The sequence below is a fragment of the Fulmarus glacialis genome, unplaced genomic scaffold (genome assembly GCF_000690835.1).
Source record: "Fulmarus glacialis isolate BGI_N327 unplaced genomic scaffold, ASM69083v1 scaffold3270, whole genome shotgun sequence".
Lineage (NCBI taxonomy): Eukaryota > Metazoa > Chordata > Aves > Procellariiformes > Procellariidae > Fulmarus > Fulmarus glacialis.
This window is the reverse complement of record NW_009186908.1, coordinates 1-17,015: the sequence shown is the minus strand read 5'-3', so window position 1 is coordinate 17,015 and position 17,015 is coordinate 1. Positions and strand designations below refer to the sequence as shown.

The 17,015-nt window shown below is 40.2% G+C and overlaps 1 protein-coding gene across 1 annotated transcript in view; it reads right to left on the bottom strand.

Annotated features, from left to right (window-relative positions):
* The window catches only part of FNBP1 (formin binding protein 1), a 69,667-nt gene extending 64,731 nt beyond the window's left edge, over positions 1-4,936 (bottom strand). The window contains exons 1-2 of the mRNA XM_009573037.1: positions 4,826-4,936; positions 2,091-2,206 (exon numbers count right to left, since the gene is read on the bottom strand). Coding sequence (XP_009571332.1) covers positions 2,091-2,206; positions 4,826-4,936 — 227 coding nt within the window. The remainder of the gene's footprint in view (positions 1-2,090; positions 2,207-4,825) is intronic.
* Positions 4,937-17,015: the final 12,079 nt, after the last annotated feature.

Genomic DNA, 17,015 nt, shown 5'->3' with positions numbered 1-17,015 from the left:
TAGAGAACAAGCAGAAAACACAAGTTTCCCAAAAGAAAATAAAGTTCAGCAGCTTTACTCACACTGTAAATAAAACTTTGAGTAAAATCCACAGGAGTATCTTGTGTTAACTTGTCCCTTTTTAATAGTATGTCTACATGTTATGACATGCAGTGATACGCTGCAGCCCTTTTACACCAAATGGATGTGATACAAGAAAGGTTTGCACAGGCTTGAGGAGACATTAAAAGCAGATGCATGATTGGTTTGGTTTGTTTTTTTTTTTTTTATGTCCAGCACTGTTTTATCTCAACATTGACAAGTCTACTTTTTTTTTTTTCTTTTATACCTCTAACTTCTTAGATGACTCCAAACAGCATTGTGTTTAAGAGCTCCTCAGGGATGGATGTATTTGTCCTCAAGTCATACCCGTGGGTGGGGTAGACAAATGCAGCTACGCATGGGGAATTAAAATACAGAGAGAAGAAACAAATTGACCAAGTTTGTTTTGGAAGTCTAGGACAGAATAAGAAATAAAACTCATGAGTTCAGACTCTCTAGATAGTCACAGGTAAAGCTATCTCCCACTGTCCTTAAACATTTTGGTTTTGTGTTTATTTCCACAATTACGCTCTTTACATCTGAAATTTGTCATCCTAAGAAATTCACGGAGTCTAGTGTGTGACTCTTCCTAAGACAGGCCTGCTCACACAGATACTCTGCTGGGGTTTCCCAGTCCAGTCATACTCTTTCTTCCAGCTCATTTTGCCTCTGTAATTCAATCTCTTCTCATCTCCATAGGATGTGAGCAATTTGTTCCGGCACAATTCATTTTCTATTTCCTGCTTGTCTATAGCAGAAACCCTGGGGAATCCTTGTGGCATTCCCCTGAGAAAGCACATAACCATGAAGGCATGGTTTTATCAACTACCAGCTCTTTGTAAATAACAGGCCATTGTGCATCTCAAATCCATTCTATCACAAGCATCAAAAATTCTGGGTAATTTTTTTTTTTTTTTTAAACATACATTGTGCTTTAGATACACACAGATCAACTAGAACCTCAGATATCAATCTCTGAGAAATACTGAGAAGATGGAAGGCGTTCTATTGTGTATTATAGTCATGCAAAAACAGGTATGGATTTACTGGAAGGGTTAGGAAGGATTAGACCTGCACTCCCTCCCCAGTTAGCTCCACCACCTCCAGTTTATCACCCTGGACACTAGTGGCTGCCAACAATATTGCACCACAGCCTCTCTCTGCTGCAGCAGGACTGTCTGTGTTGTACTCCCTTCCAACCCCTGTACACCTCTCATTTTTTCTACTCTACTGAGAAAAGCTGGGTAAGAGCTACTCATCGTGGGAGGGTTCTTAGCAGCCCCTCCCTTCCCCCTTTGCCATTTACACTGGATCTGACCTGAAGGAATATATTTTCTGGGTCTGGTTCACATACGCTCGTCTCTTTACCTACAACCTGATGGTCGAACTAGACATGTAGAACGTACATAGCAGGAATTTCCAGTAATTTAGCTACTTGAAATAAATTCACAGGATCTCTGCTCTGTTCAGGAGACATCTCAAGAACAGTGGCAAGATTATAAAACTGTCAAAATTCAAATCTCAGGCTGCAACCTGGCTAACTACATAGACGAAATTTCCAAGGGCTGAGATTGACCTTCTGACCTGCAGTTTCTCCAACACATGTTCATAAAGAGCCTAAACTTTGCCTTGCAACAAGTGATCATTATTCTGCTGAATTCTTAAACCCTTCAGCATTTATGCACAGCAGTCCTAATTTCATGGAAAACATTACAATGCTATCCTCAAAGCCTGAGCCATTAATCATGCATAAATCATGAGTAAGCCCTTGTATGCTACTCAGTCACCTAAATAACCGTTCTTTTTCCAAAGTGTGTGATTTTTAGCAGAGATTACAAAACAGTATCTTAAATTAACTTTAGCTTTTCATTCTCTAAATTAAAGCTATTCCCTAAAAGCCATTATTATAAACCAAACAAATTACCACTACTGAAACAGTAAACTTACAAATGATTACAGGCTCTGAACAGATGCAACTCAAAGTCCAGAACTTTACATTATCAACTTACCTAAGCTGCTTTGCATAGCTGAGTTCGATCTCTGTTCTTTCTTTCACAAACTTGATGTATTTTTCCAGAACATCAATACCCCACTGCGTGTGTTTTTCTAAGTTGTCAAACTGGTCCTGCAATGAATCAAAAAAATAGTTTCGTCTCACCGAACACAGAGATAACTAAAAATAATTTCCAAACTGCATATCACCATGAAGAAAGTGTTATTAATATTTTCCATTACCACAGTTAGACATTTTTGTAGTGACACACGTTTTTACATCGATGGAAATACATCTTTTAACATGAGACCAATTCAGTAACATTCTTCATTCCTCATTTCTGAATCAGTTTCATCTCAGAAATCCTGGCAATTCTACTGAATACAATCTTCTAACATAAAGACATACTTAGACAAAGGATAAGAAATAGATACTCTTGCCAGTATTTCATTTTACTCTGAAAAGTTAATAGAAGTTCCATGAATTTGAGGTCTACTCCTAATTAATAATTCTGATTTTCATCTGAAAAACATAGATTTATACTCAAGCTTTGCCAGTGTTATGAATTTAAAATATCATTTAGAACAGCTAACAATCTTTTTACAGAACAGAATTTACTTCCTCCGTAGCCTGTTTTGTTCTAAAACAGAACACATGCTAACAAATGATGCCATGCAAAGTGACATTAGCTATGTTTACAGTAAGTTTTCTTGTCTACCTCCATTTATATACAGATGCTACTTTGTTCTTCAAATATTGTTTCCCTCAAAAACAGTCACACATGTTTTCAATAAAATCTTTTTCAATCAAGAACATTCCACAAGTCAGTTTGGGATTTGCAAATGCCAAGAGAAATTAGGCAACTCTAAATCCAAATTAATTATCCAAGCCAGCTTATTACTATCTGCAGATTTAACCTAAAATTACCTTATTTTTTTTAAATGTGGTTACTTCAGCAACACTCAATTCCATAACCATCCATTCCACACAACATTTCAGAAGTTAATGTTTCTACAAGACTCAAAAAATACTTTTAAACTGTGATACACTGAATACTTATCCTGACAGAAACAGAGTGTAAACAAGGTCTTTTGATATCAGCCTGACTTATTTGGCATCGGGTTCCATTATGGTGTACACAGAAAATAGAGAATAAGTTTGTATACCTACAGAACAAAGGTTAGATTTACAACATTTTCCAAAAAAATTGTACACAGCAATAGATTCGGGTCAGATGCTTAGCTGCCACAGAAGCGATGCTTCTTTCTATCTGCCCGAGATTTGGTCTTGTGACTTTCAGTTCGTACAGCTATCATCAAATGTTATCAAAGAAATACAAGCCCACTTCCTTAGATGCACAGAGTAGAAAACTAACAGAAAACTACTACAAAGCCTAGTTTATGAATATGATGCTTTTAAGCAAATACCACTTTCTACTTTGTAGCATATCTGGCTCTGACAGTAAGTTAGATCAGCATCAGGAGAGATTCTTCCAGCATTGAACAAAACAGGTACACAGGAGCTGCTACTTGCTAACAAAACTGTATTTTGAAGGGAAGAAATATAAACCATGTTAGAGGAGGAAATTTGCAAAACCCTAGCAAGAAGCAAGTTAAACCAGCAGACAGTATGGATGGAATAGGACACATAGGATTCGTGTATCTGCGTATTTGTTCTGGTTTAGCACAAAGTACTATTTTAAACCAATTCAGCCAAACCAGACTAGGCCTCAGTTTAAATCATGTCAGTATTAGTCAATTAAAGAGGCATTGGGGGGAGAACAGCAAAAGGGCAATAGTATAAAGCTACAAAAATAGTAAAGAACTTCTAAGCCCCATGCTCCAAGAACTAAGAAAAAGTGGTTAAGGGCAACGGGGGGAAAAAAAAATATTCAAAATACACAGAATAAACCCCTGACTTCCAGCAATATAAGTCACCCGTAAACCAATATAACATCCACTCAAAAGGAGGATGTAGATATTCTGCAGAAAGGGAAGATGTGTACTAAGCCAGTACATATTTGCATATAGATAAAACCTTATTTCAGACAATTTCACAGGTGGGGAGAATACAAAGACAACATGGGTAACATCACGGACCTCTCCTCCTCCCGGAGGGCTCAGATCAGGAAGGAACACGGTGTGCTGTCTGGAGTACGATGCCAGCACAACGAGGCACCTTCTACTCTGCTTCAAATATACAACCTCTACATCTCTAAAATTATGCTGGCGTCAAGAAAGTAGAGCAAACATGGTCTTTTTAAGGTTTCTGATAAAGAGGCCTTGTAGCTATCCCAAACCCTACTCTTCCACAATTTACATTATGTAACATAAACACATGCATATAAAATAAATACCCCACGAGGCAGTCCATTGCTCACAAGTTTACATGCATTCACACACACTCCCAACTTTGAGAAGGGAAATCTCCTGGAGGGAAATCCACTCCCTAATCCCTGTAAGCAAGTTAAACCAACCTTATCAGATATACTGTACGAGTAGCAAGAAACTTAGCATCCTAGTGTAACCCCATTCAAAGAGGAAAGGTCATGGTTTCCCATAGGAAACAATGCCTTTCAAGGAGATCCTACCCTTTGAGAGAATTCACTCTGCTGACTGCACAGAAAGATAGAGCAGGTTCACCCTGGAAAGGCAATCTTGGTGGTGGCTTGTTCAAACCTCTTCCACCACCATCACCACCACCCTGACTCAATTCTCAGAGCATCTTTTAGATCAGAGTATGAATAAAAACCTGAAAATGGCTCCAGGTAGCTGCCTCAGTTTGGTCTGTTATCCCACAGATGGATCTGCTGGACTGTTTCAGCGGCCTCACTATGTCAAGTTTGGCGAAAGAAAACTCCATGATGTGCAGTGCAAAGGCGAATAACCGCGGCGCAGCTGTCAGACAGACCAACTGCGTGAAGACGCTAACTTTCTATTTATAAAGAGAGCAGAGACACTTGTCCTGCACCAAGCTGTAACCAGAAGAACCTCAACCAGATAAACTACAAGCACTGACCTCCGCTACCAAGAAGCAAGGCAAGGTGAAATTTAGCTTTCTGCAGACTTTGCTAAAGAGAAGAGTTTCTGTCCTTTTCCAGGCATGGAACAGTTTTGGCCCAAGTGCCATTTCACCAAGCAGCCAACGCCCCACAACAGTGTGTTACACTGGGGTCATGTATTCCATTATCCGTTCTGTGTTCCTTAAGCATAAAAAAAGTCAGTAAAATTGGCAACACCATCACTTGCTAAGCATGAGATTCCAAAGGAAAGGCAGCGCAGCCAGAGGGACCTAACACAGATGTGTCCTCCTTGTTTCATGGATCTGCTCAGCAAGCTGAAGGTAGGCAAAGGCTCCGTCTTAAAGCTAATGAATCGTATGGATGACAGAGTACACAGAATGCTTTGATCATAAAGCATAACCTTTACTTCATGGAATCCCCAAGTCCAGGGATACATGCAATCAATGCAAAAACAGAACTTCTAAAGAGGAGATTTTTGAGAGTAGTTATCAACAATGTCACCCTTCAAACAATGAACATTTAAAAGATATTTTTTTTAAAATTGATTTAGTATTTCCAAAGTTTATTACAAAAATGCATTATCACATGGTATCTGAAAAGTTAAAAAAAACCCTCAACTATTCCGTAGCAAATTTGGTCTAGGTCTAGTGTCCCTAACAATGAGATTTTCACCATTCTCCGTAATAGACTGCTTCCCATAAATGATTTCCCAGAAGCAGATGGCTAGAAAAGTAAGTTCTTCACAAGACTCTCAAACACCAGTACTATGTTTCATTTCACTTTTCACTGAACTCCAGAATAATTTTATAGCTTAAAACAAGCTCTTCACAGAACTTAATCCCAGTAAAAAAGATCTCATGAAGAGGGCAATGCCATCAGTAAATTAACTAGTATTTTGATTAACTTAAGCACTTGTAGCACTGGGCATAGGAAGCTTCTCATATACACACAATAACTCGAAGGAAGTTTTCAAACACAAAGATCAAGGTATCAGTGTTGCACTGAAAGCCAGCAAGAAGCTGGTGGCTGGGGAAACATCTACCTTACAAAAAGAAGCAAGAGTGCAGCTTGTGAGGATTTATCTGTTTCTGCTCTGAAGGAACTTGGCTTTACAACCAGGAGCAGTCTAGTCAGAGCAGCACATGGTTTCAGCACAAAGCCCACCATCCCTGCCAGTGACTGGATCCAGGTTTAGCAGGTAAAGCGTGCCACTACAGCTGTGCAGGTTCGGTCATCAGCTGGAAGTTGGCTCAGGTACCTCCAGGAGCTGCTCTTTCAGCTTTTGATTTCAATGTACAACTTCTCCTCTGTTTGTTTTTGCAGCCTCCTCACCCTTCCAGTTAGGGATAGCATTAGAAAACAATAAATTCCACAAGGCTTTAGCATTCTTCAAGAAAGGCAAGAAAACAAGACAAGAAGCATGATGCAGTGTTCAGTGAGAATGCTCCCACCAGACCACAGCGAGGGGGGAAACAAAAGGTCATTTTGCACCTGTTTTCTCTGAAAAAGAAACACCAAAACATTTTCTAGAAGCATTCACTACTCCTCTGACTCAGAGACTGGTTTACATATAAGAACACTCTTGAGCAAAATACGGCACTGACAATGAGTCGTGGATCTCATCAGGCTACCACCATAGCCTTGACGTTATTGTCTATGTCCTTTGGCCTTCCAACCTGCCAAATCTCACGTTCTCCCATTTTCAAGTCCCTATACTTACTTATTGTGATAGCAACAGCTTATTAAAAAGAACAGACTTTTGACTGACAATCAAGATACACACATAATTAAACTACTCATACAGCTGTAACTTATTCCTCTTCACCAGATTCCACCGGCTTCCCAATGACAGCAACACATGCCAGTACAAACACTTCATGCCTTCCCAAGTGATGGAGGAGTCTGAATATACGAGCTGACCCACTTGACTTCACGTGGGTGGGAAAGCAGAGCCCCTGCTGCAAGCTGTTTGAAACAAACAGCATCTTCGTATTTGTTCAGAGCTTAACACATTCTTGAGCATGCACACAAAAATTAAAGCTCAAAAGAGGAAAGAACTTTAGTCATTAACTTGAATGGGAATTGGACATCCAAGTACCCAGAATGCTTTGAAAATTTTATCCCTAAGGCAAAGTGTGTTTCTAACTTCATTTCTGTTTCCATTGATTCTATCCCGGTATTTTTACCCCTGCCCAAATAACCTCACATTCATGCATTCTTTCTGAAACTCGGCTACATGCTTGTTACGCTGAAAATACTTAAAATGGAAATAGTGCTGCCTATTTGCTTTTCCTCATTTTAACGGCTACTTTAAGCTGTCAAATCCCCTCACTTCTCAACTGTTCTCCTGAAGTCACATTCCCCAGCTATGCAAAGTATTTTTGGGAAGAAGAAAGTTAGCAATTACAAGAAAAAAAAAAACAAACCACCAAAAGAAAGATAAAGCTTTTTCCCATTTCTAAGCCACATAACATGGAGTACAACCAATTATTGAGCAATAAAAAAAAGTGTTATTCGTGTGGTCTTGAAGATCAGCTCAGTAAGATATTCCTTTCTCTTTCAAAAGCGCTTCCATCTATTGCAAAATAGTTCAACACAAGGCTCGTTCAGATCCAACGATGGATGGGACCTTAATTTGCCACCAAGGGGCTTCAGCATTAACATCTACTGAAATAAAGGGGGTGGCCTCACTCTTCTTTTGAGTTCCAGTCTCCGTCTCTCCGCAGCCAGACATGACTCACACAGGTCGCTGTACTCCCCATGTCTGGTTGGTGCTTTTTGCAAACAGAAAGGCTGGTGACATGGAGTCCAACTCCACCACACAGCTAGGCCAGAAGTCCTGGGATTTCCATTTGGTTTCAAGTGTGAACGAAACATTAGATTCTGAGAGATTTTACCAATTAATTCTGCAATTTTAATCATCGTGTCAAACTTGCTCAGATTAGACTTAGGTGGCAGTGTTTACCACACCAGTAACCAGGCTGAACTGTCACTCTTTCTGCGATTTTCACAGGTAGTGGTGCAGGAGTGTGAAATTAAGAATGCTAATACAGAGACAAGTAGGGAAGAAAGATTATGCTGAAAATTCAGATGCTAATAACAGAAAAACAAGCCTTTATATTTAGCATATTCCTCCTATAATTCTAATCTGGCAACATAATAAAAGACCCATGATTCTTAAACATTAAGAGTATCTGAAGACTTCCTACTACCTCATTCTCCGATTGAGTTCGATTCAGTTTCCTCCCTAAATTACTTGTTTATCTACTGTCCTAAAAACATAAGTAGGAATAGGGGAATTAAACGATAATTTTCACCTCTGATTCACACGTTCTCCTCCCACATCCCTCTTTTTCTTAAACACACTCATCCATTTCCATAGGCAAAAATGAATTAAAGTGAAGATCAAGAATACATGACAGTGTTCAAATTCTAAATGACTTTTTTAGATTCCATGGTTTAACAACTTCAAATTATAAAAATAATTAACATGATGATGAGACCTTCACAGGCTCGGGTAAGTCCCATATGGCACTACAGTGCTAGTAGAATACAACAGAATTCAGATCACAGATCCTCAGAGACCTACAATAAAGCTATATGCAAATGTTAACAGTCTTCAGGCAAATTAATAATGAAAGAAAATGCATAAAGTACAGGCTGCCACTGCAAGAGCCTTCCAGAAAATACGAAAGCACCTCAACATCTGTTGACTCAGCCACTACTGATGAGAGACAACTTCCCACACAAAACTTGTCAGCTATAGTCAGTGAAATCCTCAGTTAATGACAACTAAACAAACATCCATGTTTACACATGTTAAGTATATTAAGTATGAAATGGAGTACGGGACACTAACCTTTTGCTTCATGCAGCACAGACAAGGAGGACTAACAGCACCATGGAAGACATACCAATGAGACAGGGAGATCATCTCTTTTTGGTTTACATTCAAATGATGCTGTGGCTTTACCAGTTGTTTTATGAATCCACCCTTCCATCACCCCTGTATATCCGGTTCTCGTTCACAAAACTATTTATGATCACATGCATTTTTCGTGCAGATCTCCTATTCATCCACGTGCTCAATTTCATTTTACCCTTTAAGTATTAAATAAATTCTTCCTGACCTTTCACCTTAAACAGGCATATTTCCACTCGAGCCGAATAATAAATACCAAAGAAAAAAATCCATCTTACTTTCCTACCTCCATTTTCCCTTCATCACCATCCCTTAAACTAATTTTTCCATACAGCCCAAAAGGTTTTTAACTATTCTTTTATCTCCTCAGAATGTGATCTAGTCAGGAGAAAATAGAAGCAGAAATAAGATTCTTTACTGCATCATTAGGCAACTGAGTGCATTTGAAACTGGGGGAAATCCCAGAAATCAAGAGTGGAAACAGACTATGTTTTATGTTGAAATATCTTTTTTGTTGCTACATAAACTCACCTCTAATTGTCCTACTTGTTCCAATAAACATTATGAATTAAGCAGTTTCTGGCCTGTATTTCAGCCCCGAAATGCTTACTCTCTTCAGCATTTTGCTGAAGCTGTGAAGCAAAATAAGTTCTAATATTTATGCCAGTTTTAATTTGGATTTAAAATAATGTTGCCCCAGTATAATAGCAAGGCCCTTTGCACAGTAAAGTGTAGCAACAGGGAGTAACCTTCTTAATTGCTCCTGAGACCAACGACACTCATCCCCACCCAAAAAACCACCTTCCACAAACTCAAGAGTGACCCCTCCTGCTAATTAAGCAGAAGTGCTGTCTCACAGGCAGGTTTCGGCCATACCCTAACCCTGCCTTGATGGAAACTTGACTCAAGTCAAACAAGAAGTGCTTCTGAAAAAAAGCCACCTGAGCATACAGCGCAGAGGGCAGCACCTGGAGAGCAAAACGAATATTACAGCCACGCTGAGGCAAGGCCAGTTCTGGGAGTACAACCAGATCGTCCGGGTTGACAGGGAACAAATTAAACTGCAACTTCTAACAAAAAGACCCACCTGCAGTAAAGCAGCTGTACGTCCCCCACTAAGTAAAACGCTGAGCTTGTCCTCATACCCGTGTAGCTTACAATCTCGTTCTAGAGAAGGTGACGCACAACTCCAGACTCTAAACCACAGCAGTAGGCTACAGAGAGCACGACAACAAACTGCAGTGCAAAGCCAACTAGCGAGCTTTGAAGCGGGGAAGGGAGGGAGAGCGACTGCCTCAGCAGCAGCACAGAGCACCGGGTGGGCAACGAGACACCTCCGCCTGCCTGACCGGGCACCGGGCACAGCCCAAGCGCTCACGTTGGTGACCCACTTTAACACCTATTATGGAAGCCTTGCAAAACCTGACGTGGTTCACAGGAGGACGCTTCCCTGTGTGAGTACAACCACTGTCATCAACGGCCCAGACGTTCACACGCACACACTCTCAATGCCTAGTTCTCTCTGCTGACAGCTTAAACCGTGAACTGAAACTACTCCTTCCTGCAGCAGCCAGAGGCCTCTGAGTCACTGCTGCTGCCCGGCCACGGGTGCAGGAGCAGTGGAGCTCCAGGAGGAGTAGGTGCTCCTGCAAGAAACCTCCTGGTCTTCACCCCAGGGGCTGCTCTTACTTCTACAGCGAACAGCCTTCCTCACCGGAGCCCAAACCTGTTGAAGCCCAAACCTATTAGACCCCCCAAAACCCTCCACCTCTGCCATCCTGGCGTCAAACCAAGCCTTCTCCTCCCCCTTAGCCTGTCGTATCCTACGAAGGATGTGGTAAAGCAGAACTTGTGGTCCCTCTATAGCAACAGGGCAAGTAACAGTGCTAACACAGCAGCCAGGAAGGAAGGTGAGAGAGAGAATGTGCCATACAAGAGAGGATGTGGTTGCTGGTACTGCAGCAGCTTAAAAAGATGCTGCGAGAGGTAAGACGAGAGAGGAATGATTAATTCTGGGGAGTGGGAAGGCAGGAGGATGTGAACAGCTCAACTGGAGCAGGACAGAGCTGATGAGCAATAGGTGATTAAAAGAAACAGCAACTGAATTAAAGGATACTGGGTAGTTAGGGACAATAAGATGATCCTTCTGCAGGCAAAAGACTAACGGGAAGCCTGGTCTTCTTAGAAGAAGGGAGATTTTTATGTGAAATTATGTAGGTTACATGCCCTGGATGGCACATGTGGAAGAACGTAAGTCCACCTAGTGTAGAGCATTATATAGGTGCTGTTTCATTTCTATTCAAACAATTACCTGAAAAAGCCATACAGAGGCGTTAGAGACTTGACACAAGTCATCTGCTGTTATCAGTGGGAGATGCTTCTAAGAAAGTTGTGTTACATCTCCTGAAACAGGAAATGTGCATCTTAGAGGTGTCAAGATGTCACGCTTTTGAAAACGAATACTGTAGTTTTCTTCGAATAAGGAAAAGGTAAGGCTCAAAAAAATTGTTTGCAATGTCCAAGGATACTTTTCATAGATGGCCATGCTGCAGCAGCAATTCATTTCCTTCAAATAAGTTTAAACGTTTTGAGGTTTGAGGCACTGCATGACTTCGCCACAATGAGAACCATCTGTCATAAGCAGACCATTCAGAAATGAACACTTCTTTTCAAGCATACAATTCTGCTTATAAAATACATGCGAGAAACCCCAGAATGGGACACAGTTTTGTTTCAAAATACATTATAATGTGCAAATTACAACCCAGGATGTAAGAAAGCTCTTAAAGAGCAAGATAATAAGAGAGAAAACTCAACTAATGCCAGATGTAAGGTCAGAAATACCAACTACTTTTATTGAAGGACTGAGTGCATTTCACCCTTTTTCTGTACATGTTCAGTTATTTAAACTGAAGACAAACATGCACATACTGCTTCTCCTTTCGGTGACACTAGCGCAACTCAACCGATTTAAGTGAACTTACTCCTACTAGGTATGGAGATAAGCAGCAGAATCTAGACCTTAAAATCCAGACTCGTTAGCTAAGCAAAAGCTAAGCAAAGGCTCATAACTACCAAAATCTACTGGGGCCCAGAGAGATGATGCATCTCTACCATTAGCATTAATGATACCCAAGAAACTCATTTTAAAAACAAAGAAACAAAACAAAGCAATGTTAACCTCTTCCTTCTGCTCATCCTGGGAGAATAGGAATGGGACAAGGATTTGGGTTTTGCTGACAGTATCCAGAGCTGCAGACTGAAAGCTGCAACGACCCACAGGGATTCACTGTTCTGTTCTGTGCGTTATAAACAAGAGCTTTGAAAAATGAGCAGATTCTGGTGTGTATCGCTCTGCTGCTGGGATGGTATAAATCATGAGCCGCAGCAGAGCTCCAGATCCCAGCTGCCTCCCTCAGGAGTTGCAGCATGGTAACAATGCTAAATATATGCTGCTGTTGTTCCAGTAAGGTTTTTCAGTTGACAATGTTGCAACTTTTCACTGTTCCCCAGCATCATCCCACTTCCCCGATTTAATACACACCCATTCTTTTATTCTGAAATAATTTGAACAAATGCAATTTTAGAACTAATTCCCAGTAAATCTTTTGGTGCCTGGCTACATCTTTGGATTAACTGTTGACTGATTATCATCCTCTTTTTTTCCATTCTGCGAAGCTCTCCCTTAATAATACCAGCTGTTAAAACAAAGATCAAGAAGATCTCTTGCCCACACAGTTTCCCCTTTGGGCAGCTGTGTACTAATTATTAAAAATGAACCATTCAGTGTTCCTGCTTATTGCACGGGTAACTACAATAGAAAAACAAACAAGCCTGCTGATCCATTTAAAAGAAGGCACACACACACAAAAAGGGCAATTCTGCCCTCTTATCCAAAACCATACTGAATTACAACAGTAGAATCTTATCCACAAGAACAATACTTCAAACTGTAGTAGTCTGTGGGAATGTATTTTGGGGAAACTAGCTTTTTGCCCAACTTCTTCATAAACCAATGCCATACTGGATTCATCATGTAGAATATCCAAGCTGTTCCATGCACCCTCAAAGTACATGATTTTGTCATTAATATCAAACCTGTTCAAATACAATACTGCTCTAAGCACGCAGCTGGAGTTTAGGAACTCCTGAATTTTAACCCCATTCTGTTGAATTCTCTGGAAGAGTAACATTTGGGTGAGAGGTCTTTTTTGCTTGGTTTTGGGGGGATTTGATTATTTTTATATAACCACTTTAAAAAAAAAAATCAATGACACTGTTAAACTTTGCAACATAAGAGTCTTTGATCTCCCTCTATCTAAATGTAGCCCATATGGGCTACATTTAAAAAAAAAAGTAAAGGCCTTGCCAGGTATGCCTGGTATTCTCAATAACAAAACTTCTGATCTTCTCATCTCCATTAAATGATTCACCTGTCAAGTGTAGAATGGTGCATGTGTGTGAATCTCTTTTCTACACAGATGCTAATGCAAACATGTATTTATTTATTAAACAGAAAAGAACAGCCTTTACTCCTCTGACTCATTTTTGCCTCCTCCTCTGGCTGTGAAGCACTCAGAATTGACTACCCAACTCCACTGCAGGCACGGCGTCCTTATGGGATGTTTATGCAGACGCTTGGAAAAGAAGAATGTTGTAAAAGTCACTGTAATTCTGCTTAGCTGGAGGTTGCCTCCTAGAATCATTGGAGCAATGGCAATACAGAGGGTCAAAAAATAAGCCCCCCCAAGCATGTTCAAAGCCCTTCCCTGAAGTTCAAATAAAAAGTGAAAAATCTGTAAACTTATGTTCCCTCCTCTCTTTTCCAAATTAAATGGAACTAACAGCTGAAAAAGACTAAAGTACTCCTTTGCAGGCAGGGTTCAAAAAGCATTTAATATCTTAAATACCACGACGTTACAAATACAGTCCTAGATTTTCCAAGGGCCACTTCACACTCAGGACCAAGCAAGATTAGTGCTATGCCTTAAGTATTTCTATCTGCCATTGCATTCCATTTTTAACCCAGAAATTAGATTTGGTGCTTCTGCTCTGATCCAAGAAATAGTTAAGTTTCCGAAACAGGAGACTTCTCAGAGAGATATGTACGATTCAGGAAATCTAATGCAATAGTTAAAACAACACTGTCATTCTGAGTACATAGCATTTTAAATATCTGCAAACCCAGGCATAAATTCAACTTAAATTTTAAACACAAAGTTGATCACTTCAAAATTTGTTAACAAACTCTGTTCAAAGTGCATTTCATAATTCAGTATTATCCACTCATACACCTCACTGTGGAGTGAAGCAGTCCAGCAACACTAGCAAAAGAATATATTAATTCTGGAACTAGGCCAGAAATAGAAAATAAGCCAAGAGCTGAAGAAAAGCTGAAGAGACCCTATTCCTTAAATCCACCTATTGGGGTTCATCACACAGCTTTTTTATTACAGTAAGACCCAACTCTTCCTACAGCTATGAAAACGGCAACCAAGACATTCAGCTAACATCCTGTCAAATATTTTCCTATTACCTTTCTCATCTCAGCTTTTCAGCTGATAAATGCTTCAGAAAAGGGACTAACCCCTGCTGCATTTGCACACACTTTGCCGTACTTTGTACAGTCAGGCCATTTGTCTTGATTTTGACAACAACATTGTTTCAGACTGATCCCACTTGCATAAAATACCCAAACTTTAAGCTGAATCTTGCCGTGCCCCTTCTCCTCTGCAAAAGGCGAGATCACCTGTATGGCCACAGAATTAATCTGCGATTAACAAACTAAAATATGGTCCAGCCAAAACTAATGTGGCAACTGTACTGCTGACATGTCTTCCTAGGGATCAAAAATACCCACCTGTGCATCAAAGCAGATATTACTATCAATAAACAAGGATTCTCTGATAACTTAAGTTTCTTTTCCTTTGGAGGGAGAGAGCATATACTCATTCTCACATGCTCAGTTCTATTCCATTTCTATAAAGTTTATCCTCAGGTAACAACTCCCATTAATTATAGTGTGAACTCGTCTTGAAGTTTAAATCTGAGGAAAAGTAATCACATTTCCCTTAACCAAATAATCACTGCATAAAGCCTCTCCGAAACTCTACTGGGTCCCCCCCCTCCTACCAACAGAAGCCTCTCTCAGTTTTCCGTAATAAGATCGCAGCAAAATAAATGAATGCATCAAAGTAGGTGGAATAAAGAAGGGGAAATACTGTGCAAAATGCTGACCCACCAAAAGCACACAAAGCATTTGTTCAGTAGTGACAACGAATAATTTAATCTGAGGCAAATTACCAAACAAACATCAATTAAATTACATGCTAGAATAGAAGAGAAAGTTCTCCCACACACATTTCAAGTTTTCAGAGTCAAGAGAGCAGCACGCACGCAGCCAAGCACAATGCTCTGTGGATTGTGATGGAGCCATCCCAGCTACTCACTCAAGGATACTTGAGATTCTCCACAGGACATGAGACAATTACAAGCATCTAAAGTGAAAGAGGTAAATTGAACTCCATCACACTGAACATTCATACAAGAAACATACAGATCATGTGTCACCAAGCTTTGTAAAATGGGAAGAAATCAGTGTTTCCTACCCTATAAACATGACATTCATGAAAGACACGAACTAAAGTTTTGTAACACAATTATCTCTACCATTCATAAATTTTAAGTGCCCAACCACCTGATCAGAAAGCATTTGAAGCAAGTTGTAGCAGCAGCAAAGATCCTCCAGCTCCAACAGCAGCCCCGTTGTGCTAAGTGCTGCCTATACAGCCAACAGATCTGAAATAGGGACCAGTTCACAGAGAAATCAGAGACAAGCGGGGAACCGCAGCGCAGCGAGCGAGACACAGTGGTTTGCTGACTGTCCCACAAAGATGCTGTAGTAAGGCCACACTCTGAGCCCCAACGGACAAAGCTCAAGTTCAGTGTGCTAACCATACTGTGCTAACCAAGATAACCTAAAATTACAGTTTCGAGAAAAGAGGGCATCTACTGACTGACTGTACAAACCACCTAGCCTGGCTCCCTACAAAGCCTCCGTCCGGCCTCTCAAAGTAAAATAGAACATTTTATGGAAACAAATCAACAATTACATTCTCTTTTGACCAATATGCCTTAGAATATAATGTTTCACTATCCTGAGCAAGAAAAGCAACATCCTTTGATCCTTTAAGTAAGGACTGCTTTCTTCAGCAAAGATATTCTGCTCATAAGCTGGATAGGCAAGTCTAGCTGAGCAAAAGGGGTAATTCAGTTTTCTTGCAACAACCATCTCAGGTTCTTGGGTTCCAAAAAAACCATGTGAGTATTTTATAACACACGCTGTAACAGTGACAATGGTACCATGATATAGATTTCAAGCGTTCACAATGCTTGAATAAGCATGCATCTTCACAACCCTAATGGGAATTACATCAGTAAACAGTCTTTTTCTATTAATCTAGTTTTTAGACAAAGACAGGAGGAAAAGCACTACGCAATTTAAAACAGGGCTTATTGGATCTAAGATTAAAAGCCACACGTATGTCACACCAGTCTGACCACTTCCTTCCGCCCATCCTATCTTCCAGTACTACACGCTTGCCTAAATCCAGTATCAGTGAAACAAGGGACAGCGCAAAATGTTTGGGGTGTTTGGTTGTTTTTTTTTTTAAATTCCATTCCTAAGTACGCAGCTTTATATTCACTTCTCAGTTCTGAACAGTCAATCAGTACTAGTTCATACACCTCAGACAGAAGTTGTGCTGCAGCAAGTCATAAAATTGTGCTTTACCCATCTAGGCAGCTTTTACTAAAATGTTTGGGTTCAATCTCTGAATAAAAGCATCCATTTTAAAAATAGACTTCTAAAAAGTTTGAAATTTTTTATAGTTTTAAACCCCCATTCATATCCCTCTTCTCCAAGAACTGCCCGACAATACTGTTATGGTTGGTGGGGTTTTTTTGTCATGTTTGTTTGTTTGTTTGTTTGGGGGGGG